The sequence below is a fragment of the Cynocephalus volans genome, chromosome 6 (assembly GCF_027409185.1).
Source record: "Cynocephalus volans isolate mCynVol1 chromosome 6, mCynVol1.pri, whole genome shotgun sequence".
In the NCBI taxonomy this organism is placed as follows: domain Eukaryota; kingdom Metazoa; phylum Chordata; class Mammalia; order Dermoptera; family Cynocephalidae; genus Cynocephalus; species Cynocephalus volans.
In genome coordinates, this window is record NC_084465.1 from 97,308,997 (window position 1) to 97,333,535 (window position 24,539).

At 49.3% G+C, this 24,539-nt stretch overlaps 1 protein-coding gene across 4 annotated transcripts in view; it reads right to left on the bottom strand.

Annotated features, from left to right (window-relative positions):
* ABCA3 (ATP binding cassette subfamily A member 3) overlaps positions 1-24,539 on the bottom strand; it is a 48,313-nt gene that overhangs the window by 15,054 nt on the left and 8,720 nt on the right. For all 4 annotated transcript variants that reach the window (XM_063100015.1, XM_063100013.1, XM_063100011.1 and 1 more), the window contains 16 exons: positions 24,471-24,531; positions 24,064-24,328; positions 22,886-23,013; positions 22,001-22,166; positions 18,276-18,535; positions 16,299-16,415; positions 15,850-15,970; positions 10,522-10,695; positions 8,207-8,388; positions 6,266-6,409; positions 5,676-5,805; positions 4,835-4,989; positions 4,401-4,556; positions 3,905-4,115; positions 2,436-2,586; positions 804-902 (listed from right to left, as the gene is read on the bottom strand). In XM_063100015.1, the coding sequence (XP_062956085.1) occupies positions 804-902; positions 2,436-2,586; positions 3,905-4,115; positions 4,401-4,556; positions 4,835-4,989; positions 5,676-5,805; positions 6,266-6,409; positions 8,207-8,388; positions 10,522-10,695; positions 15,850-15,970; positions 16,299-16,415; positions 18,276-18,535; positions 22,001-22,166; positions 22,886-23,013; positions 24,064-24,328; positions 24,471-24,524 (2,513 nt within the window). In that variant the 5' untranslated portion in view covers positions 24,525-24,531. The remainder of the gene's footprint in view (positions 1-803; positions 903-2,435; positions 2,587-3,904; positions 4,116-4,400; positions 4,557-4,834; positions 4,990-5,675; positions 5,806-6,265; positions 6,410-8,206; positions 8,389-10,521; positions 10,696-15,849; positions 15,971-16,298; positions 16,416-18,275; positions 18,536-22,000; positions 22,167-22,885; positions 23,014-24,063; positions 24,329-24,470; positions 24,532-24,539) is intronic.

The following is a 24,539-nucleotide window of genomic DNA, read 5'->3' on the forward strand; positions in this document are numbered from 1 at the left end:
CACAGCAGGAGCAACTCGGGCCTGATCCCCAGGTGCTGCTGATGCCAGGTTGTTCACGCTTCCTTTATTCACTGATGGCCACCCTGTGCTAGGCCTTGTGCTGGACATGGGTCAGCGAGCGACGCCTCCTCATGCCCCAACTCCTGACCTGGTTTCAGTGGGTCTCTGTTCCTGAGCTGGGGCCACCTGTCCCTGCTGGTCTCCCTGTGGCCACGCTGGCCTTTCCTGTTGGTCCCCAGATCAAGCACAATGTGGCTCTGCTCTTAGATCACCTGTTCTGTTGCCTCTTCTAGGCCGTGGTTTCCTCAAGGAGAAAAATCTACCTCACATTTATTTTTATGTCTAGCTCTTAGCACTATAACTGACAAATAAGCATTCAAGAAATATCTGATAAACGCATGAATCATTTGGAGCCCACCCTGTATTACTGAGGGTCTGATGCTAAATTTCACACCTTCGTGACGGATGTAGGTTTCCCCCCAGGATTACCTAAACCTAAGAAGCACTTGGCCAGCCTCTGCTCTGCCCTGACACCACAGGGTAGATGGTGGGTCCCTACTGGGGAAGCCTGCACACACTTCTGATGTGCAAGCTCCTGTTTCCCGTGTGTGCTAGGGTTAGTAACAATCATGATCCGAACTCAGGGCTCTGACGGCGGCCACTGCCCTGCCCCCACCCCAGGCTGCACCTCCCCGCTCAGAGGGGTGTCGAGATCCTAAGCAAGGTGACTGCTGTATGGCTGTACTTTGGACAGCCCACCCACAGCTCTGAGCCTGAGACTGATTGAAACCCACTTTACTGACCGCAGGAAGACTTCCTCCATGGTGGTCACTGAGGCCCCAAAGCTGGCAATGCCCAACTTCTCCTGCTTCTTCTCCAGCTTAGCAAAAAGACTTTCAAACCTGAAAAAAAGACCCACAGCAATGAGTTGCTTCTCAGTGGCTTTCTAGACAATTTGTTTCTAAAGAATCACCTCTGTATAGAATGGGGGAGGGGGAAAAGAAGGTTAATGCCTTGCAATGCCATTAAAAAAAAAAAAAAAAAAGTTAGGTTCATATGGTTTGGCTCCCTGGCCTTTTTTTTTTTTTTTTTTTTTTTAAAATATGTGTTGAAAACATCCTGCCTCCCGCTGGTAGGAGAGGGAAGAAATGCACAATGTTGATCAAACCGTTGTGTGGCGCATTCGCCCATTACATACACAAACAGTGAAAAAAATCTACTCAAAGCTGCAGCTGTGGAACACAACGGACACTCTCCTATCCTGCTGATGGGAAGTGAGGCTGCTCCTCTTTTCTAGAAGATAATTTGGTAATAATTACTCCACTATTGGGGAATCTATCCTGAGGGGGATCATTGGAGATCTGGACAAAGAGTTTTCCAGAAGGATGTTTATTAGCATATTTTTGGGGGAAAAACATGAGTGCATGATAACAAAGCAGATGTTAAGTTATGGTATACCTGAATCATGGAACATTATGCAGCTAAAGAACCACATGACTGAATTAGACCTGGAGCAAGATTAAATGTGTTTTTAAGACATACTTCCCAAAGCTTCAGAACATGAATGGAGTTTTGGCTTTTCCATCCTACATTGGTAGCTCTGCCCTGTGTATAACATGGTGATGGGGCAGGTGCCCACATCTCAAATTCTGAGATCAAGAAGAGATACAAGTTCACAATTTGTATACAAACACAAATTCTCCGTGCCACAAGTAGTTCCAACAGCGGCTTCGTGCATTTAACCTGGTGTTAGGAAGAAGCCGCATGCCATGTGTGAACAGCATCCAAGCACTGAACACCCTTGATGAGTCAGGTATGCATTTCCCCTTCGCAGGTGCAAATTACAGTCCTCCCAGCCCTGTCCAGGAGGCCTGGCATCCCGGACCCAGCTGAGCAGATTCACCATGGGCTGACCACCCACAGGCCCAGGGGCTGAGAGAGGTCCACTGCTATGTACTGAACATGTGCTCCCTCCAAGCTCATGCAGAAGCTTAATCCTCAATGTAGCAGTGTTAAAAGGTGGGGCATCTGGGAGGTGACTGGGCCACGAGGGCACTGCCCTCATGAATGGATGATGGGTTATCATGGGGGTGGCACTAGTGGCTTTATAAGCAGCAGCAGCCCATTGAGCACACTCTTGCTCAGCCCTCACCATGTGATACCCTGCATTGCCTCGGGACTCTGCAGAGTTCCCACCAAGAAGGCCCTGACCAGAGGCACCCCCTGGACCTTGGACTTCCCAGCCTCCAGAGCTGTAAGAAACAAATTTTGTTTCTTTATAAATTATTCAGCTTCGGTATTGTTATAGGCAACAGAAAACAGACTAATACACCCACTAGCCTAATACACCCACTGGCCAAGCCAGAGAGGGCAGGGCAGGTGACTCTGAGCAGGGAGCACTCCTGGTCCACTGGGACCCCTTCCTGTGTCTGTACCTGTGCGTGCTCTCCTTGGGAAGAATAAAGGACAGCTCGGCCCCGGCGCTGCTCTCCTGTGTGGCGTTGGGGATGTGGTGGAGGACAAGCTGGGAGATGCTCTCGGGGTTGCAGTGTGGTTCCTTCACCAGTGTCATGTGGTAGCCCGCACCTGGAACATGTGGCTGAGCGTGAGGCCCTCTGGCTGCCCCCCTCCTGCCCACACTGTGGTCTCTGTGCTCACATTGGACAGACTCTTGGAAAAGAGGCTGGTGAGCCAGGGGGCTGCTGGTCCAGAAGGAAGCATCTCAGAACTCCTCTGTGCTGTCCTGAGGGTCCTGCCTCCCAGTCCCCAGCTGAGGAGAGAAACTGGGGGACATGGGTGCCGAGCAGTCAGGAGTGACTGTGCAAAGCCAGAGTCCTCCCCTAACTGGGCAACAACCAGGGCAGGATATGAGCATCCGCAGTAACCCGTGTGTTTGAGAGCATCAACCCTGGTTGTTATTACTGTGATGCTCGCAGGAGCAAGAGCAGGAGGGGAGTGACAATGGCCATGGTGACCACTCTTCACAGCACTTTCAGATACATCTCCTCCTTCCCAGTGTCACTTGTAGAATTTGGTATTTCCATGTCCACTTTGGAGATAAGGACACTGGGCCCAGAAGGAGCAATGGCTTGGCCTCCTGAGCAGCCATTCAGGAAGTAGCATATGAGACTCTCAGAGGCTGGGGAGGAGACTACCCCTTGTCCCCAGGACCTGCTCTCCCCCTTTTTGGGTAATGGAAATCCTGTCTTCACTGGGCATGCGGCCCCAGGATGAAGGCCGTCCTCTCTGGCCTCCCTTCAGCGTGCTGATGACCACTGGGTCACCGTCTAGACAGCAGAGCTGTCTGTGTGCTGCCTTGGGGAAGCCTGCAGAAGAGAGGCATGAACTCCCAAGGGTGTTCCATGGGGAGGGTTCTCTGTGTCTTTGCTTGGTCCCACTGTTGGAAAGGGGGGCAGGCTGACATGCCAACACCAGGTGGACCAGGTGGTGACCTTGACAAGGGAAATCACACACAGCAAAGCCAGGGGGCTGGGTCCTGACCCCATGTCACCACCTGCAGGTGCCGTGCCGAGCTGTGAGACTCTCGTGTGGGAGCCATGATGTCAGCAAGGGTGCATGGCTTCACCAAGGGCACTGCTGTCCTCAGCAGCCCTGGAACTTGACCACTGTTCTTTTGGTCATAGCTGGACCAAGTCCTACCAAATTGAGACTCTCTGCTCCATCCGCTCCCTTCCTCTTACTTCTCATAATCCCCTCTGCCTAGGGCCTGGGGTCTCCATCCAGAGGCAGTAGAACAGAAAGTCTAGAGAAGGCCCTTCCCTGCCTGATCCCAGGACCCTTCATGAAGGTTAACAGTGAGCAGTTCCCCCCAGCACAGGGGCCCAGGGACCCTGACCACAATTGGACGGTGGCTAGGATGCCCACCCTGCCTCCCACTACTCACCGTATTTCTGCTTGAGGAACAGTGACGACCCACAGCACTGCAGCTCGCCCTTGGCCATGATGGCAATGCGGTCCCCCAGCAGGTCAGCCTCATCCATGAAGTGGGTGGTCAGCAGGATGGTGCGGTCCCTCTTCTGCTGCTGAAGAAGATCCCAGATGGCTCTCCTGGAGATGGCATCCATGCCCGAGGTGGGCTCGTCCAGCATCAACACCTGGAGGGCAGAAGCACAGCGTCGTGATAATGGTGGAGCCATGTCCCAGGCCCACGCTGGCTAAGCCATAGGTCCTCTGGTAGCTCGAGTTCTACAAAGATGCAGCAGTAACGCCCATGTCAGACTTCCCATCCAGGGCATCAAGGGCCGAGGTGCCTGGGCCACGGCTGAAGGGCCAGTGGCCAGCCCAGGCTAAGCGGGAGCCAGACCCTGCTGCTTCTGGGCCCCCCGTGCTTGGGGCCCCCGACCCATGCTGCCTCAGGAGGCTGGGCCCACTGCCTGTACCTTGGAGCCTGCTATGAGGGCACTGCCGATGGAAAGCTTGCGTTTCATCCCCCCACTCAGGAACCTGCACCAGGAGTTCTGCTTGTCCTCCAGACTGAGGACATGCAGCATCTGCTTGACTTCTTCTGGGCACTTCTGGCGTGATAAGCCTTTCAGCTGAAACAGCAGTGGGCAAGGAGAGATGGGGCGGGGGCCTCGGACGGGGGCTGATCCTGTCGGGACTCCCTGGCCCAAGAGAAGTCTCCCCTTGCTAGTGCTGGTCTCAGAGCCCCGACCTCTGCTCTGCACCTCCCTTACTCCAGTTTTTGCAGAATAGCTGCTCAGGACGGATCTCGGTTTGCAGGGAGTTGAAGTGTGCACTTGGACTGCCCCAGAAACCAAGCATGCAGCCAGGGAACCACCCACCTACACACCCTTGTCGCTCACAGACTCACCTGAGCATAGAAATAAAGATGTTCAGCTACTGTCAAGTTGTCAAACAGGACGTCGTACTGGGGGCACAGCCCCAAGCTCTTCCGGATTTGAACCATGTCTTGGGAAATTTCGTACCCACTGATATATGCCCGTCCACTGGTAGGGGGAAAGAGACCTGGGGCCGAGGACCCCCAATTCAGCATGAGCATCTCGCTCATCAGCCCTGGGGGTAATGACCCCCTTGCCTCAGTCACTCGGTTTTGCTTTGTTTTACCTGAAGACCCTGCCTGTGAGAGTGTATGCCAGTGACCCCCACACCCTGCCATGGTAGGCTGCACTGAGCCTGCAGCTGGCCAGTGGGAGACAGAAGAGGGATGGGGATTGGCTCTGCTACTAGCATGCACAAGCTCGTCAGGATCACATACACATGCTCCCATGCATAAGTGTGTGCATGTGCTGTGTAAATCACACTCACGTGCCCCGCCCCAGACCAAGCCTGTGCCGCTGACAGGTGTCTCGGTGCTCAGGGAAGACAAAGTAAAATGTCAGAATTGCGTGGGATGCACCAGGGACGGCTTTCTAGGACAGTGTGTTTGGGACAAAATCAATATGGGGTGGACCTGCTCCGAGTGGTTTGAGACTCAGCCTTGTTCTTACTGATCCTGCTAAGTGCAGGCATTTGTAGACAGAGGCTGAGAGGAGGGCAAGGGTGACTCAGGGGCCTCCTGTACGTCCCCCTGTGGGACATCTCACTCCTTCATGGCTGGGAAGGACTGAGAGCCACATGAGGGGACAGTCCAGAGCTAGCTGTGGTGTTGAAGGGAGGGCCTGGCAACTGCAGGTGGGCATGAAGCCCCTCACCTGTGAGCATGGAAAGCGTGGTAGTCTTCCCTGCGCCGTTGTGGCCCAGCAGGACAGTGATCTGTCCCTCGTACAGGTTCAGGTTCAGGTCTCTGACAGCGGCCTTGTCCTTATTCCCCACCCTGAACACCTGCAGGGAGGGTGGAGGCCATGCTGGACTCCTGCAGCCCTCAGGCCTCATCCCCCAGGCCCCTCCTATCTCCTGCTGGAACCCAAGAGACCAAGCAAGTTCTGTGTCGCCAATCAGCAGAGCCTGCTTCCCGCTGCTCCCTCCTGCCTGCCTCCACACCAACATGTTCCTGACATCCCCGATGTCTCTGCAGGATTAGAAGGCCTGCAAGGCCAGGGCATCCAGTACAGCCAAAGACAGTATTTATTGAAAAGCCGACAAGAGGCAAAGCCAGGACAGAATGTTGCTGACCTCCCCCAGTGTCTGCTCCAGGCTGGGCACTGGGGACACTGTCACAGAGCAGCCAAGCAGGAGGGAGCAAGGCCGGAGGATGGCAACTGCCTGCCTGAGGCAAGGTCTTGCGGCAGTGCTGACCAGTCTGACCTTACCGTCCCTGCCCCACCCCACAGGGAGATGGCACCTTGGACAGATGCTTGATCTTGATCCCGGCCACCAGACCTTCTGGTTCAGCTTCAAAGTACTCCGTTTGGAGCACCTTCTCAGGGTCATTGTCTTCTTCCTCTTTCCCTACGACCATCCTCGGGTGCCCGCACCAGTACGAGGGCTGTGATGGAAGGCAGAATTGCTTCATTTCAGTTCATTTTGTTTGTGATAAACAAAGCAACAGCTAGTCCACACACAATGTGCACAGCAATGTGACCGTGGTCTTAACCCTCCAGGACCAGCTGCCCTGAAGACATTACTCAAGGTGAGTCTGGGCCGGTTCCTCACTCGTTTTATCCCTGGGAAAGCTCTAAGCCTCAGTCTCCTAATCTGGCAAATAGGCATAATGGTAACTCACAGGCCTGTTGTGAATGTCAACTCAGATATGACAGAGGAAAAGCAGTTTGTCAACTATGAAGTTTAACAGAGAGAGAGGTTATTGAATTCTCCAGTTCAGAGTGACGTTGGGGTCAGAAAGAGGAGGAGCCTGCATCTCCACGCCTGACCCTTTCCTTGCTCCAGCTGCACACGGGCCCGTGATGCTGAGGAAGAGAAGCTGAAGGGCCAGGCCTCCCTCTGCGACGAGCAAGGCTCTTCCCTCCTCTTTCCAGCCACCATAGCACACAAACCTCACACGCTGCCCTCGAGGGCAGGACAACAGGGACGGTGAACACGGGGGCCCTTGGAGAATCTGCACCAGGCGGGAAGCCCTGTGGCGTAGGGGTTCAGCCCACCGCTCCATTCCCAGGGTATTTCCAGGGCTTGGCATAGTGTCCAGCACACACCATATTCCATTGGTTTTCAGGGACATATTTCTCATGGTTAAAGTGACTTTGAAATCAGAATGTGTCTTACATTACAAAATGCCATGGTTTAACTGTGGCATTTCTCTATCTTAGTAATGGACAAAGTTATGGTTGCCTCTAACAATCGGTGTCATCTTAGATTTGATGAAACATAGTAGTGGGCGCTGAATAAACGTTTGTTGAATCAATGAATGAACAAAGAAGTGGCCCTAACTAACCATGGGTGGGAAATTGGCTAAGCATGCTCTGGGGCATCCCCATGACAGACTATTGTGCGCTCATTATAAATGAGGATGATTTGTAAAAAGGTATATGTTTAAATAGAAATACATTTATAAATAAATAAAACAAAATTTATAAACATGTTGGATAAGATCTAAAAACATATTTATAAACAGACACAGGCCTGTCCAGTTACAGCGCAGCCTTATAACACTAAGGTCATGGGTTCGGATCCCCATACCTGCCAGCTGCCAAAAAAAACCCCCAAAAAAGACATACATACACTTGTGTATATATTTGAGATATCTAAGATGTACTGTTAGGTTGAAAGAAAAAGTTTTAAGCATTTTTTTACAACACGACCTCATTTTTATAAAGCAAATGTGTGTTATATGCATATCTACGTGTACTGCGTGATAGTAGATGCCCAGGAAACGTTGGAAGATGTACACACCCAAGCACCAACAGTGTTCAGCCCTGGTGGTGGGACTGTGCTATATATTCCAGCAATGTGATCATTTTTATAAGAAACAGTATTATTTTGAAGGCAGAAAATCCAATATGGTATTTTTTACGAGAAAGGAGGCAGGGGTGGGGGTGGGGCAAGCGGGCAGCAGAGGCCATGTGCAGTGGTCCTGGCAGGTGGTAGCCAGTGTGAGCCCCTTTAGCCTCTGGAGTGTGGGGTTTCATTTTGGGGGTGGTGGGTCTTCGTTTGTCTCTGACTCAATCCCAAGGGCCCTCAGGACATGCTGCTCCCTGAACCAGATGCAGGGCAGTGCTCTCTACCCCAGCCCCACCCATGCGGGCGTAGCATGTCACAGATGCAGAGGGAGACACCTCCACCACCCACAGAGGTGGCCAACGTGCAGAGCAGGGGCATCAGAGCTCACCATGATGAAGAAGTACCAGGGCTGGGGCACGCCGAACTGCCCTGGGAAGACAGCCTCCATGTACCAGGTCACCAAGCCGTATAGCACAGAGTCCAGTAGTAGCATCCCCAGCACTTGGCCGAAGGAGAAGTCATCATCCACGTTGACAGGGCTCAGCAGATCTCGCCACTGGATGCCTGTGCCTGGAAGACACACCAGGACAGTGGCCTGAAGCTGGACAGGCTGGGAGGGCCCAGGACCCTGAAGCCCCTGATGGCACTTATGAGCACATTCACCCTGGAATCATCACCGCAAAGGCAGCCTGACCCTTCTCTTCCTGGTTTATAACAAATCTGACAGCTTTCTTCAAGTCTTTAAGACAATAGCAAGTTACAAAATCAATAGGTTACAGAACCAGCACCAGCTCATCGGCTGACTAGATAATTCACGACATACATACACATATAACAGTATGTGAGTAGGGTAAGACCAGTGTAGCTCAATGTGCATTTAATATGTCTTTTTGAAAAACAAATATTTCAGTTATATACAAAGCCCGATTTAATGGAGCTCATGGTATTTTGTCCTCTCTCTGGTTTGCCAGCACCACAGGCTGTATAACACCTGGGGAGCCGTGTGTGTGGCCGATCCCCTGCTGGCTCTCAGCCCCTCATGGCTGCTCCCCAGCCTTGCTGAATGTTCATTTTCAAACAACTAGAGATTTGTCTGTTTTAAGGAAAATTCACTATAGAACTTTGAGCAAAAGAGAGGTTCCACGCTGAGATTCTTCTTTCTAAATGGCTCGCTTCTTAAAAGTATTTGAGCTCTGGAAGAGACTGCTCATGTACAGTCTTGATTTTATCAACATGCCACTCCACAGAAACACATATGTTTAAAAGCTAAAGTGGCAGAAGACATTGCCAACTGGAGAAACAATTCTACCCAAAGATAAAGCGACACGGAATGTTCCTGTGGCCTGCTCCTTCCACAGGCCCCTAACTTCGGAAGCTACAACAACTGGAATGGCACATGTCCCCCAAAATTCATGTGGTAAGAACTCAATCACCAATGCAACAGCACTGGGGAGTGGCACCTAATGCAGGAGCTCTCTTTTGCTTTTCTGCCATGTGCAGAACAAGCATCCCTGCTCAAGGCACTATCCTGGAAGCGGAGACTGGGCTCTCCCGACACCAAACCTGCCAGTGCCTTGATCTTGGACTTTCCAGCCTCCAGAACTGTCAGAAACACATTTCTGTTCTTTATAAATTACCAGCCTCAGGTACTGTGTTATAGCAGTACAAGCAGACTGAGACGCATGGCTGGAAGAAACAAGTACATTCTACCTAGAAGAGAGAACACTTGTGTGGGGAGGGCTGAGTACAGGTCAGTCATCGGGAGTTGGTTATACTTCATCTCCTGCTGGGAGCACCAGAACAACACACAGAAGACCCGGTGCTGAGCGTCCACCACAAGGGCCAAATACACCACTTCCAGCCTCCCCTCCTGCCCCACTGAGAACCAAAGTAAGGGGACAGGCGGGGCTGTCCCGACCTGCATCCATTCCAACAGCTCATCTTTGAGGGGGTCAGAGCACCCAGAGATGAAACAGGGCCTGTGCTGAGAGGGAGGCTCCATCTCAGGAGGCTTCCCCACAAGTAAGAGGTCAAGCCAGGCACCTGCTGCCATCTCTTTAAAGGTGAAGGCTTGCCTGATTGCTGGAGTCTGAGGGTCTGCTGCAGGCTTTGCAAAATGGGAGCCCAGAGGCCAAAGTCAGCACAAAGAAGGGTTTTATTTATCCTCACAATATTATAAAAAATTAGGAAATTTCACAAAAACCAAGAAAAACATTTCCTGATTTATCCCTTGTTTCCCTCCCAGGCCTCCCTGCAGGAGGTACTAGGGGAACAGCAGGAGGGGGAGACACTAACTCTACCCTCTACCAGGGGCTGGGGGTGATTGAACGTCCTCAAGCCTGTGGATGTGGAGATCTCTGGTGTGATCATTCTGACGTCTCAAGACGCGGGGAGAGACTTGGAAGTCACCAAGCTAAGCCTCATCCCTGGACACTCGCGGGTGCAGTGACCACTGCTGCTGCACGTTCTAACCCTCTGTCCCGGGAGCTTCTGGTGTCTTTGGTCCTTTCCCGTAAGGCTCCCTCCAGCCCCTGGGTCTGCCCTGGATGCAAGCCTTCCCATTGTCTGGGGCACTTAGTGTGCCTGTCTGCTGATGACCCACCGCTTGGGTGTCCCAATTTGCTGGTGTGACACTAAGTGAGCGTCTAACTGCAGGAGGCACTCCCGGCTGGACCTCCCTACTGTGAGAGGGAAAACACTCACCTTTGGCTTCAAATTTTCCTATGAGCTGGGCTCCCATCGCCATGGCAACATTGGACAAGAGACAGGAGAAGAGCTTCTGGCTCAGGGTCATCCAGTTGTACCGAGGAGCCACAAAGAAGTACGGGATGTAGGTGAAGAAGTAGAGGAAGCCACCGATGGCTGCTGCCATGTTGGCTGCAGATGAGAAAGGGGACACGGGGGTGCTGGGGACATGCGGGGCACTTGTGCTCAGAAGGGGCCCACTCCCTGCGGTGGAAAGAAAACCGTCCTGTCACCAGCCGCCCTACCCACTCCAAGTCCCAGTGCTGGGGAACTCCAGCTTGGCACGCAGCCTCTCCTCTTCTTGGTATGCAGGTGCCCTGGGGTTGGCACCTACCTGGGCAGCGTGTACTATCCCCATGCCAGGGACCCCACCTAGGTATCTCCAGGCCCCTCCTCCAGGCCCCCCATCCACTGCCTCCCTGGTATCACACACCTGGTGTGACAACACCAAACCCGATTCCCGCCCTGAGCCCACTTCTTTTCTGGTCTGTCCATTCTTTCCTATTTCTTCATTCATTCCTGCATTCATCAGGTTCTCAATGAGCACCTACTCTGTGCCATGCACTGTTCCAGGCACTAGGGAGGCTGCTGCCTAGTGAGGCCACTCTAGGGCCTGGAAACTCGTGGGGAGACAGATGAGGTAAATGAGTAAGGAAGCAAAGTGCAGAGTGCTCTCAATGGCACAGAACAGGAAAGATGCTCCAGGCAGCCAAGGGATGCTTCAAGGAGAAGGTGACATGAGAGAAAGACCCAAAAGAGGCAAGTGACCAGGTCATGGAGGTGTAGGGGGGACAGTATGGTTTCAGTCCATGTTGGTGGCAGCACTCAAACTCTTTGGTCTTAATACCCTTTTATACCCTTAAAAATGATTACGGATACCAAAGACTTCTTTATGTGCGTTCCATATTTACTCTGTGAGAAATTAATATGAGAAAATTAAAAATGTTTTAAATTTAAGAATAATAATAATAAATCTGCTATAAGTCAATATTGATAGTTTTATGAAAAACAACCACATTTTCCATAATTCAGTGGGAAGAGTAGCAGTGTTCTACATTTTTGCAAGCCTTTGTAATGTCTGACTTAAAACATTACAGCTGGATTCTGCATTTGCTCTGCTGTATTTCATTGTTTTGCTTGAATTATATGAGGAAAACCTGGCTTCACAGATATATAGTTGGAAAAGGGAAGGGTATATATCCAGATATTTGTGGATATTCTTCTTTTATACTATACTATTCAATTACCACTGAACAAGTGGTAGTTTCTGAAAGGTTAGTTGTTGTGTGCAGTCAAACTAACTAATTAACTTTTTTTTATATTCTGTTACATTAAAATCCATTGGTTTATCATGCACTTTGAATGGATTTTTACTCTTGCCTGATTTGGTAGCATGATGCATTAGTCATTTGGAAAATATTGGCTGTTGAGTTCCTTATGCAGATCGTCTAAACATTGACACATTTTATTATACAATATCAAAAAAATCACATTTGCTAATAGTATCACAAGTCTCATAAAAAACTCTTTAAGTATTGGAAAGCTGTCAAGCTTCTGGTGGTAGATTTGAGTCTATAAAATTATATTTTTTGCTTAAAAACTTGAATTTTATTATGGACATCAGAAACTACCAGTTGCTTTCCTTTAAAAGACAAGCTCCCATATGAGAAAATGCCTACCAGATACCCAGGTGTGAATAACTATAGTCTGATGCTCCTTTTTTCAACACCAAAAATGGTGTTCCATGAAAAAGTGGCCAGTTTAGCTGGCAACTCAAACAACTCTACATGTGCTGTTATGCATACATCCCATTTTGTCACATAGAATACTAACAAAATGTATATTCAAGAGTCAAGATTGAATCAACTTAATCAGTTCTACTGCTTCATCAAGGACATTCTTGAGTGAAGTGCCATTTTTGCTTGTTTGCTATGTGTGTGGTGGTGATGAGCACAATGACAACCAGCATAATCTATTGCCTCTATTTGTGCTCAGTGCCTTGTGGTTCTACCCACCATTGCTCTTGTACCATTACTGCAAAGGTAATGGTACAAGAGCATGGAAGGAAAGACAAACAACATCTTGATATTTCATCATTATGAAATAGTTCTGACTTTGTGAACTCCCAAATGGGTTTCTTGAGGATCCTTGGGATTCTGCAGACAGCACTTTGAGAATCTCTGACCTAGGCAGAGGCAAAAGCCCTGAGCAGGGAGCAAGACAGGGATGACGTGGATGGGAGGAGAGCAGCAGATGACAGAGTGCTCATGGTCTGCACTGGGGAGGACCTTGCCAACCACAGCAGGGGCTTCAGGTTTTCCTCTGTGTGAGACAGGCATGGGAGGGTTTTGAGCAGGAGTGTGACAAGCTCTGACTTACATTTTAAGAGGATCACAATACTGGCTACATTGAGAAGTAACGGAGGTCAAGGGCGGAAGCCAGGGGACTGGGTATGAGGCTGTCACCGCCATCATAACCCAGTCAAGCAAGGATGGTGGCTGAGGCCAAGGTGGGGCAGTGGAGGAGGAAAGAAGAGAGTGGAGGCAGAGCAGACAGGACTGGCTGATGGACTGGATGTAGGGTGGGGTGTAAGAGAAGAGAGGAGTCCAGGATGACTTGAAGGCTGCTGGACTGAGCAACAAGAAGGAGGGAGTTCCCGCTTAGAGAGATGGAGGGATGAGCTTTTGAGGATAAGATCAGGAGTTCACTTTTGGATGCATTCTGACTGAGATGCATGTTAAGCACCTAAGGTATACTGCTGGGTATGAGTCTGAACTTCAGGAGAGAAGCCTAAGCTGGAGAACTAAATTTGGGGATTATCATCAGCATGTTCAAAGATGTCCAGGGGAGTCAGTGTGAGTAGAAAAGAGAAAGACTTCAAAACAAGAATGCCATAGACTTCGAGGCATAAATGAAGAAACGTTTCCATTAAAAAAAGAAAGATATTTTTTCCCACAAAAATGGACAAAAAAACAAGAACAAGTGGAAAAGTATAAGAAACAACTGGATAGTTCATGAAAGATAAGTATAGTCATTGAATAAAATCTCAATAGATGTGATACGTTCTAGAACATGCATAGTCAAAGAGAAAATTTGGGAATCAGAAGACAACTCTAAAGAATTCATGCTGAATTCAGAATGAAGAAATTTATTAAAGTATAGAAAAGAAGTTAAGAGACACGAAGAACAGACTGAGCAATACCATCTCACACCCATTAGGATAGCAACTACAAAAAGCAAACACTCAGAAAGTAACAAGTATTGGTGAGGAGGTGGAGAAAATGGGACCCTCATGCACTGCTGGTGGGAATGTAGAATGGTGTAAACACTGTGGGAAAGTCTGACGGTTCCTCAGAAGGTTAAATGTAGAGTCACCACATGATATAGCAATTCCACTTCTGGTATATACCCAAAGAATTAAGAGTAGGGACTTGAACAGATATTTACACACCCATGCTCATAGCAGCATTATTTACAATAGCTAAAATGTGGAAGTAACTCACGTGTCCATCAGTGGGTAAACAGGTAAGCAAAATGTTGTCTATCCATATAATGGAATATCATTCAGCCTTAAAGAGGAAGGGAATTCTGACACATGGTGCAACAAGGACAACCTTTGAAGACATTATGCTAAGTGAAATAAGCCAGTCACCAAAGGACAAATACTGTTTGATTCCATTTATGCTTGTATGAGGTACCTAGAGTAGTCAAATTCATAGGGACAGAAAGTAGAATAGTGGTATGCAGGGACTGGGGGAGGGGGAATTAGTGTTTAATGTGGACAGAGTCTTAGTCGGGAAACATGAAAAAGTTCTGGAGAAGGACAGTGGTGATAGTTGCACAACAGGGTGAATGTGCTTAATGCCCCTAAACTGTACACACAAAAAAGAAGTAAGACATGAAGGACAGACCAAGAGGCTCCAAGAAAGGTCTAATGGAAGAGAATAATAGGAGGCTGGCCGGTGAGCTCACTTGGTAGGGGGAGCTGATAATACCAAGGTCAAGGGTTTGGATCCCTGTACTAGCTGGCCACCAAAAAAAAAAAAAAAAAGAAAGTATTAGAAGAAAATAATAGGAATAATGGAAACAAAAATCTGATGGACTACTAACTGAAATTGTGTTGAAATACTAACTGAAAAAACACGTGACTCCTCATATAAAACATTCATAAATAAAGGAAAATCATACCTGGACTCTCAGGAGACTTCCTACCAACAGCAATGGATATCAGATGGCAACTGCGTTATTGAAGTGTCAAGGGAAAATATCTATCCATGGAGAATTGTACACGTAGCTAAAAGATTATTCAAGAGTGAGGGTGAAATAAAAAGACATCTTTGCCTATACAAAGTAAAAAAGAATTAACCACTCACCAATCCCCATTAAAAGGACTATTCAAGGATGTACTTCAGCATAAAGAAAAGTGAATCCAAAGGAGCACAGAGCACACAAAAATAGTGTGCACATAAAATATGCTGGTAAAGTATATAAATGTAAAACAGCAACTAACGGCTTCTGTTCTTAAAGCAATAAAACAAACTAGACGACAATAAAACATTTGGGAGCTCAGAATAAGTACTTAGAGTGTGGTACGGTTTGAGTCCTATCTGAGGAGTCTAGATATGCTGAATAATTTAACTTTTTAGAAAATTTTAAAGGCAAGTATTTAAGTTAAACATTAAGGGTAATCAGTGAAGGAAAAGAAATAGAATTTATATCTTCCAAACCCTGGTGGTAAGGGAACTAGAGGAAACTTTAACAGTCCAACAGAAAGCAGAAAAGGAGGAAAAGAAAAGAAGCAAAGGAAAACCATACTAAACAAACATGAGAATGAGGCAGCAGGAACAGCCCCAGATTTAACAGTCCATGCGGCTAGGGGAGGATGGGCTCACGCGCTCTGGTCTGCGGCTCACCTTTCCTTCGGCTGCCCTGTGGCATCCCGCATGGCCATCCACACACTGGCCTTCTCGACCTCTCCTTCCCCTTCAATTCCCCTGACTTTTCCCCTGCCTGTACAACTCCACGTGCTCCTCCTCTCTCCTCTTTCCAGCTCCATCACTGACCTGTGCTCCGAACCTCTAGGCCTCGCCCTCAGTGGTCTCACCTGTGTGTGACTAGCCCTGGCCTCTTGTGTCTCTCTCTTCTGATAGCTTAGCCTCTGGGTTATTTCTACATAGCTGCCCATTTGGACTCTTAATCACACACATCCTAAATGACACAGTCCTGTCTTCTGAGACTTGGATTGTCCCCGTGGCCCTCTGGTTTCAGGAGAGCAAAGTGACTCACCTTTACTGAAGAAGGTGCTGACCATGAAGCTGAAGGAGATGGAGGAGACAGCAAAGCATAGCAGGAAGGCCAGCACCAGAGAGGGGTCGCTGCTTGACAGCACGGCCACGTCCTTCTTCACCTGCAGGACACACGGTCGTGGGCATTAGTGTGGCGGGGTGGGGCAGGGAGGGCAGAGACAGGCCAGAGGGACAAAGAGCAGGGACATTCCCGGTCCTCAGAGACACTGCCAAGGTGGGAGAGGGGCCTCCACCTCAGAAAGGGCACAGATCAGCAGTTCCCACTCACCAGGAGGGAAGACCTCCTCTGCATCAGCGGCTGGAAGACTTTCTTTCCTAAGAGCAAACCCCGATCATGGGTCTTGGGGTTCCCGCGGGGGCACTGAGGCTGCCTCTGCCTCCCCATCAGTTTCTCATCGGAGTCCCCTGCCCCTCCCAAGCCACGCTCACCTTGACGCAGAACAGCAGGGTCATGAAGGAGACCACGATGAGGAGGAAGAGGAAGAACATGAGGAACCAGGCGCCCCAGTGCAGCCAGCTGCTGAGCCCCATCATGCGCATGTACTCCTGGGGACAGGGGGAGACAGCGTCACACTGGTGCCATCCTCATGGTGGCCTTTCCTTAGGGCCTTCACCTGTGGACATGTGGTGTCTGTACATGGACCAAGAGGGAGGACAGTGGATACCGTGCTGTGGGCAGATGTGGGGATGAGCATCACGTGCTGGGCTGGGGGCAGAAGGCCTGGGCCAGCTGGCCACTCCACCCCACATCCAACAGCTGGTAGCCTTGTGGTGTCAGGACTCTCATCCTCTCCTGCTTCCCCAGACTACATGCTACCCCATCTGGGAAGCCGTCCTCATCCCCAACCAGGATTAACCAGAATTAACTGCCCCTTTCCCCTGATGCCACAGTGTCTACAGGTGCACTGTCTAGTATAGCAGCCAGTGGCCATGTGTGGCTACTTCAATTTCAATTAATGAAGATTAAATAAAATAAAAAATTCAGCTCCTCATTTCAAGTACACAGTGGTGACTACAATGGACAGCAGACATAGGACACATCCGTCATTGCAGAGAGGGGGAAGGGGACCAGGACTGATTAAGTGCCTCTTCCACACCATGCACGAAGCTAGGCTTTGATTTTCTAATTCGTTCTTATACATGTCTCAAATCTCTAGAAAAATGGGAAAGTGAGTTCAAGGGTCTCTCATACACCCACCATCTAGAGTCAATAATCGTGTGACATTTTGCCCTCTTCATTTGGTCTCTGTGTGTGCACACGGGTGTCTTCCTCAGCACCATGTCATAGTGGGCTGCTAACTACCTCATAACGGTGGGATGCACCGTTTTATTAAAGGTACTTAAGGCACCCACACAGATCATGATCCTCTTCATCGGCTCCCCCAGCCTCTTGTTTGCAGCAGTTCAAATACCCCAGTAATCACAGATTTGGTACTCCTCAGAATATTCTAAATGTTATTTTACAGGCACTGAGGACATTTTCAGAGGAGGAACTTCAAATAAGTTTTGGGTAATGGCAGTGTCACTGGTATGAGTTTATAGGTAACACGATTCATTCATCCATACTTAATTCAGTCAGTTACATGACTTCATAGTGACACTTCATATACTTCTCAATTCCCCATTACATTATGCCTAACAGTCCATAACTACAGCTGTCCTTGATCTATATGCAATGTTAATTATATTCCTGTTCAGTCACTACTTAAACATTCATACATTTTATCTCACTGTTGATCTAATCTCTAGAGCGGCTCTGTCCAACAGAAATAGAACGTGAGCCACAGATATAACTTCAAGTTTTATAGCAGCCACGTCAAAAATGTTAAAAGAGACAAGTAAAACTAATTTCAATGATATTTAACCCAATATGTCCAAAATATTGTCTTTTCAACATACAATCAATATGAAAATTACTAACAAGATGGTTTACATTATTATTTTTTTTTATACTAAGTCTTTGAAACTGGCATGCTGATGTTTTACACTTTTGGCACATGTCAATTGGGTCTGGGCACGCTGCAAGAGCTCCAAGCCTTCTGTGGCTGGAAGCTAAATGTGGACAGTGCAGCTCTGGGGCCATCTCAGTCCTTTGTGTGCTGCACACAAAATATGGTGCTTTGTCAGGGTTTTAAAAATCCACATATACCAGCCTGATTTCAAAGAAGCCCTGAGATGGGCTAGGGCCACGGTGGGCATCCACCCCACATCCCCTGCTCTTGTGGCTCCAGCACACAGGAGCAGCCCTGCCTGACAAAGGGGCAGCTTTGATGACTGGGCAGCCTCGATGACCGGGCAGCCTCAAAACGATGCCAATGCTTCCCTCGGACACAACTGCCTCAGGGCAGCACCGTTCCTAGAATTGGCTTGCCAAAACGTTTTAAAGCCAAATGCAAATAGGGTTACCTTCAGTTTTCTCTCCTTCTCCTGCACCACGGTCCGGATGATGGTGAGTGAGGTGTAGGTGAAGCTCAGCATGAGCAGCAGGGGCAGTTGGTACTGGATGGCCATGAGGAAGGGGTCCGAGATGAAAGGCGGGTACGGGAACCTCTTTGCGATCACCGTGAGCTTCTGGAACAGCTGGCGCGCCGAGGCGTTGGCATGGTAGTGCATGATAGCTCTGTCCACAGCATGCTGCACAGCCAGGAAGCCCTCCCGGATGTACCCTGAGTGCGGAAGCAGAGCGCGGCCTTGCTTGTGTCAGGAAGCCGCATCATGCTCCAAAAGCTGCATGCTCTGCACTGCACCAGGGTATCCCTGGGGTCCACAGAGGAGGGACACATGAGGCAACAGGGCAACTTCACCTATTGCCCCCCTCTGCGGCCACTTGCACCATCCAGTGGTCCCACAGGAGGAGGGAGGAGACTACTAAACATAGAGAGCTAACGGGAAGAGTGGGGCTCTTCTCGCCTCCAATTTGTCATTCTCAAGAACGCACAAAAAAATCACATACATAATCATGTTTTAAAAACTCCTTGACATAAACTTGGCTGAAAAGACCCTGTATGCCCCAGATGGGTTTGGTGGGATTCTAAACAAGTAAAGAAGTTAGGCCGAAAATACATGAGAAAAGTATGCGAAAGAGTTAGGTTAGGGGAAGCAGGGACGACAGAAAAGGCCTGAAGAGTAAGAGAGCATTTCCCCAGAGCTGGTGAGAGGGGCTGGATCCTCAGCGTCACCCCAGCAGTCTGGGATCTGAGAGAAAGGACTGGATGGCCCAGGTGCCCGACTGTGACTTCAGGTAGGAGGCAGCTGAGTCCACAAAGAGGCCGATGCGCTTTGCCAAAGGTAGAGACTGAAGGAGAGAAGGGTTCAGTGACCTTATGAGTTTCCTGTTTCTGCTATAACAAATTACCACAAATTACTGGCTTAAAACAACAGAAACTTCTTATCTCACAGTTCTGGAGGCTAGGAGTCTGGTACAAGCCTCACTGAGCTAAAACCAAGGTGTCAGCAGGGCTGCTGGGGGTTAGGGAAGAATTTTTTCCTTAACTTTTCCAGTTTGTGGAGGCCTCCTGCATTCCTTGGCTCATGGACCCACCTCCACATTCAAAGCCAGCCATGCAGCATCTCTGGGATACTGCTTCCATCGCTACATCTTTCTCCGACCCTCTCTTCTGCCTCTTTTTTGTGCTTTTAAGGACACTTGTGATTACATTGGGCTCCCAGGGATAATTGACAATAATCTTGGTATTTTAAGGATGGCTGATTAGCAACCTTAATTCCCCTCTGCCAGGTAATCTGGCATAGTCACGGGTTCCTGGGATTAGGACAGGGACAACTTTGGGGGGGTCATTATTGTGCCAGCCACAGAGACTCCACACTCAAGTTATCATGGCCTGGAGGCCATCACTGTCAGAGACTCACGTGCTGCGTAATTTCTCTGTCCTGGCTCTTTTTGACTCCCCAAAGTGGTCTGTAATAAAATTCTCAGAAACAAGGGCCTGGGGGAGTGATAAGCAGAGGACAGTGTTCCAACAAGGCCTGGGAGAAGACAGAGGCCAAAGCAGGAGTAGACTTAGCATCTGGAGAGAAAAAGGCAGCCTGAGGCCCCGAGGCCTGACCCTCAGGGACAGGGAGAGGACATGGGCTGCAGGGGTGGGGGTGTGTGGGTGCCCTCATTTACAAAACACACTGATGTTCAGAGCATCTAACGTCTTCTAACACAGAACTCTCAGCTGCCTAGGTTCCAGCCTCCAGATGAAAGAGAAGCAATATGCCAGCTACACACTTAATGTGGGGGTTGTGTGTATGTTTCTACCTTCTCCCTCAGGTTAAATCTTCTTATGGTTGCAAAAGTAGTAAGTGCTCAATTAATGTTGCCTGTTGTGTGCCCAGGACAGTGCTACACGGGGGTTTAATTCTTGTCTTCACAATGAACCTGCAGAGCAGCTAGTAATATCCCCATTGGACAAATGGGGACACTGAAGCCCTGGGAGTCGAGCCATGTAACTGGGCTTAGGACCCTGGTGGTTTTGGCTTCAGAGTCGGTGTCTTTTCCCAACATCATGCTGCTTCCCCCATAAACTCCTTCCTGTAACTTGCTCATGTGGTGTTTCGCTTGGAGACTCCACCACGCTGCTATGTGATCTTCATCATCATAGCTTTGTGGCTGCTCAATATTCCCAGGCATGCAGCCATCACCTTATAATCAATCATCTTCCTGATGCTGACATTTTTATGACCATAAAGCTACGGTGAACATCTTTGTGCATGAGGATTTTCTCCTTCTTTCTAACTATTCTGGGGGCTAAATTCTCACCAGGGGCATTTGAAGGTCTCAGGTGTGGACATCTGGGGCAGCTGGGGTGGCACTGGGCCAGAATTTGCTGGGTGCCTGCTCTGTGCCAGCGTCACGCCTTTCTACCTCTCTCCTGGGGCTCTCATGCCTTTCTAACTGACTTGTACGCGTCCTTTTTTATAACAAAAGACATTGGCCCCATGTCATTTGCCACATATGTTTTCCCTGGTCTCCTATTAACTTTTAAAATTGGTCATAGGCCTTTTCTTTTTTGGCAAATTTTAAGTTTGTCCATACCAAAATCTGTCAGTTTTTCCCTTTCAGATTTTTTCCTATGGCTTTCAAGCTTAGGACATTGTCCCCAACACACAGGCGGGAGCTGAGGAGCTGCTGCCCAGGTCCCAGGTCTCAGCAGCCAGTGTCTCTGGCTACAGGCCACAGGCAGCCTTGTGGGACCACCAAATGCACTTTCTCCTGAGCCCGGGATTGGTGAGCCGTCTAGGGCCTCATTCTGGGGCTTCTCACACCCCACACCTCACCTTGCTCATCTCAGTTCCTCTTCCAGGGTTAAAATCTTGCCCTCAAGCATGGTGATGGCCCTGGCCCTGGCAATCACCATCTCTACACTCCAGTTGCATGCATGGTATGTCCTGCCTGCCTGGTGCTTACAGTCTCAGAGTCATGCTCCATAGAGGGACATGCCTGCATCTTCCAAAGAACCTCTAATGAGCTCTGTCTCCTGCCAGACTTGTGGAATACTGTGTTCTTCAGGACATTCTGGACTTCAGCCCAGAGCCTGCAGTTGGGTCTTGGTCTGAGAGCTAAGTCAAGTCCTGGGTCTCAGTCACTTCTTGGCCATCCCTAGCTTGGTTCCAAGATGTGCACACGCTTCAGAGGAGGCCGACACATCAGCTGCCTGCCAAAGTCACACGGCACGGACCAAGCCATGCACAGACAGAGTATCAGAGTAACCAAGACCCAACTTCTATGACAGTTACGCTGGTTCATTTAAACCATGGATCAATTACACAAGGACTACAGAGCTTTAAAAGCCTGGAAAACTGTAGAAGGCCACACAGACGGGAAACGAAACCAAACCCAAAAGATTCAAACAGAAACTTCTTAAAAACTGAAAATATAAATGTTTCATTTACGAACATGTGTCTTCTGGGATACAGGAAGACAGACACTGCTATTTCTAAAGATAATTTTAGCTTTTCAGAAGCCAGTTTTATTGGATGTTTTCTTTTCCTACAAACAAGAAGACTAAATGTTCCTTAAAATACTAAAAGTATTTCTGCAGAGAAATGCAAAGTGGGTTTCCACCCATGTAATTGTCACTAGTTAGCCGCCCTGGACTGGTGACACAGCCCCTAAGAGTGCTTCTCACCAGGTTCTCCACCATCAGGGGACGTCGGTTCCCTTGGTCCTGGGTTTGGGAAAAGTGGAAAAAGGGAAGCGGTGTGCCAGCCCTCTGCCTCTTTCAGAAACAAGGAGCCTGTTTGGGTCCACATGTAATTTCTTCGTGTGTAACTGAACCGTAGGTGATATTTCACCTGCAGAAACAGAGAAAACCAGATGTTCTGAGGGGGCTGGAGAGAGAAGCCAGCCCCTGAGTCATATGAGAGAGAGGTGGGGGACTCTCATCACCATGTTTCCATGTGAACTCACCACTCCCGCCCCCGGAATCAGGCAAGGGGCCTCGGAACGTCAGAGTGAGCGGCCCTGCCCCAGTGGGAGCAGGGAGCCCCACAGGGGAACTTTGGGCTGTTCTCAGCCACTCGCCTCTTGCTACCTGCCAGCGTGAATTCTAGGTGTGATGCGACAATGCCACTTGGGATCAGAGATGGGCCACCCGCACAACACTAGATGGACTGGAAGGTCTTCTAGTCTGAATGCCATCAAAGCAAAAAACTCTTTTTTCTTTTTTGCCAGATCGTATTTCATCTGCTACTTTCTTCTCTATCCTATATGACTCCATCCAAAGAGGCCAGGAGACCAGTAAGGCCTTAATTATAAAGTGAGAGAACGCAAATGGACCTGAAGTGACTGTCTACAGGCAAGCACATTTTCTAAACTGTTCTGACCGAGGTTAAAATGTCACCAGGGCTCCCTTTGGTGGGGACCAAGATGGTGATATTGGACACCAGGGAGAGTCTAATATTTGCTCCTGGGCAGGCAGAAGTCTAAGGAAAAGCAGCTGCTTTTACAGGATGCAACAGGGAGCTGTGGCTTGGCCGAGGTTGCTGTGACCACACCACAAGCTGAGTCTCACCGCCAGGGGCAGAGGGTCCTTGCTGTGGTTGAAGGTGTGCTCAAATACCACTGCGGCCAGCACACTAGAGGAGCGGTTGTCGTACCTAATGTAGTCCTCAAAGTCATTCTCGGAGGGAAAGCCGTGCACTGTGGAGAGAGAGCATCCAGCGTGAGCTGGCCCATCGTCCCTTCTGCCTGAAAAGCCGGGAGTTTCAGGTCATTTGCAGATAAAAGACAGCACACTTACAAGATTCTCTAGAGCTCAGTAAACCTTTCCTAAGACTCAAGTTGGCTCTCGTCTTTGGCAGAGAGACAGGATGCCATGCAGACAGGCAGGCAGCTCTGTCAGAGCTGGGCCCCGATTTCTGAGCAGAGCTGGGAGCCGGGCTAGCAGCAAGGCTGAGTCCCGCAAACCTATAATCCACCCTGGACTGAATTCCGCAGCTGGGACAGCTTCTCTGTCTCGTAACCATGATGGTGTGTTTTAAAAATCGTAGTGGACACTAACTTACAGTTTCTCAAATGATTTCTCTATTACCCAGACCCCATTTTCCATAAAGGGTTTCATGGTAATCATTTAGTGAGGGACCAAAGAGCTTCCTCTAGATGTTTGCCACACTGAATTAAACGAGCCACAGGAGGCATACACCAACATGAAGAGGCGCAAAAGGGACAATATTTTTTATCCTGAAAACAAAGACCTAGAAAAGATGACCAGCATGTATGTTGCGGCCTTTCCCTCAACAGGCGTTCTGATTGCTTTCTTTAAAGCTGTCCTCCTGAAACCACATCCTCAAAGAGGCGGCATGCACTCAGACCGCACTTTGTCCTTGTAATTAAAGAGTTTCCTCAGCTTGACCTCCAACAGTTATCCCTGTAAATTCCTGTCCCCACCGTTAATCATCAGAGGCGGTTCCAGAGCCTGGTATTGCTAAAGCTTTCACTGTCCTTACTGTGCTGGGCCCTTGTGGCTCTAGACAGATGGGCAGCTGAGCCCCTGATGCCCATTTTATAATGAGACATGGACACAGAGAAGTTCAGGGATTTGCCAGGCCAACAAGAGGAGATGTGAGTTTGGAGACAGGCCATGGCTCTTAACTGCATCCTGGGGCTTGAATCCCATTAACCACAACCCCAAGGAGATACAGTGGGAAAGAACCCCTGCTGAGGCCCTGACTGTGCCTCCTGGGGCCTCACCTCTCATGTTGATCACCAGCTCCCTTCTCACCATCTGGGTGATGGTCTTAGCAGCATCGCTGTGGGAAGGAACATAGGCGAGCTCCCAGGTGTCTCCAGGCGGAGGGAAGGTAAAGAAGAGGGGCAGCTCCTGGATGGACTGGCCAGGGTAGATGGTGGCGTTGGGCACATTTTCAGACTGAATCTTCAAGCGAAGCCAAATCAGGATCCCAGAAAACAGTAATGGCAGGAAGAGTTCCAGGACTGTCACTAGAATCTTCCGCCTCTAGAAGAGAAATGACAACCGCATGTTGATGCAGTGGGAAGCAGAAGCTGTAGTGCACAGATGGCCCCTCCCCGAGGGCGTCCCTGGAGCCCCTGCCACTGCTGACACAGTGGTCACCCTTCTTTCGGGGGTCTGGACCCACCTTCAAAGTGTAGTTCTTCCAGAGCAGGAGTGCCAGCTGCCTGAGCACTGCCATCTTCTTGCTGGAAGG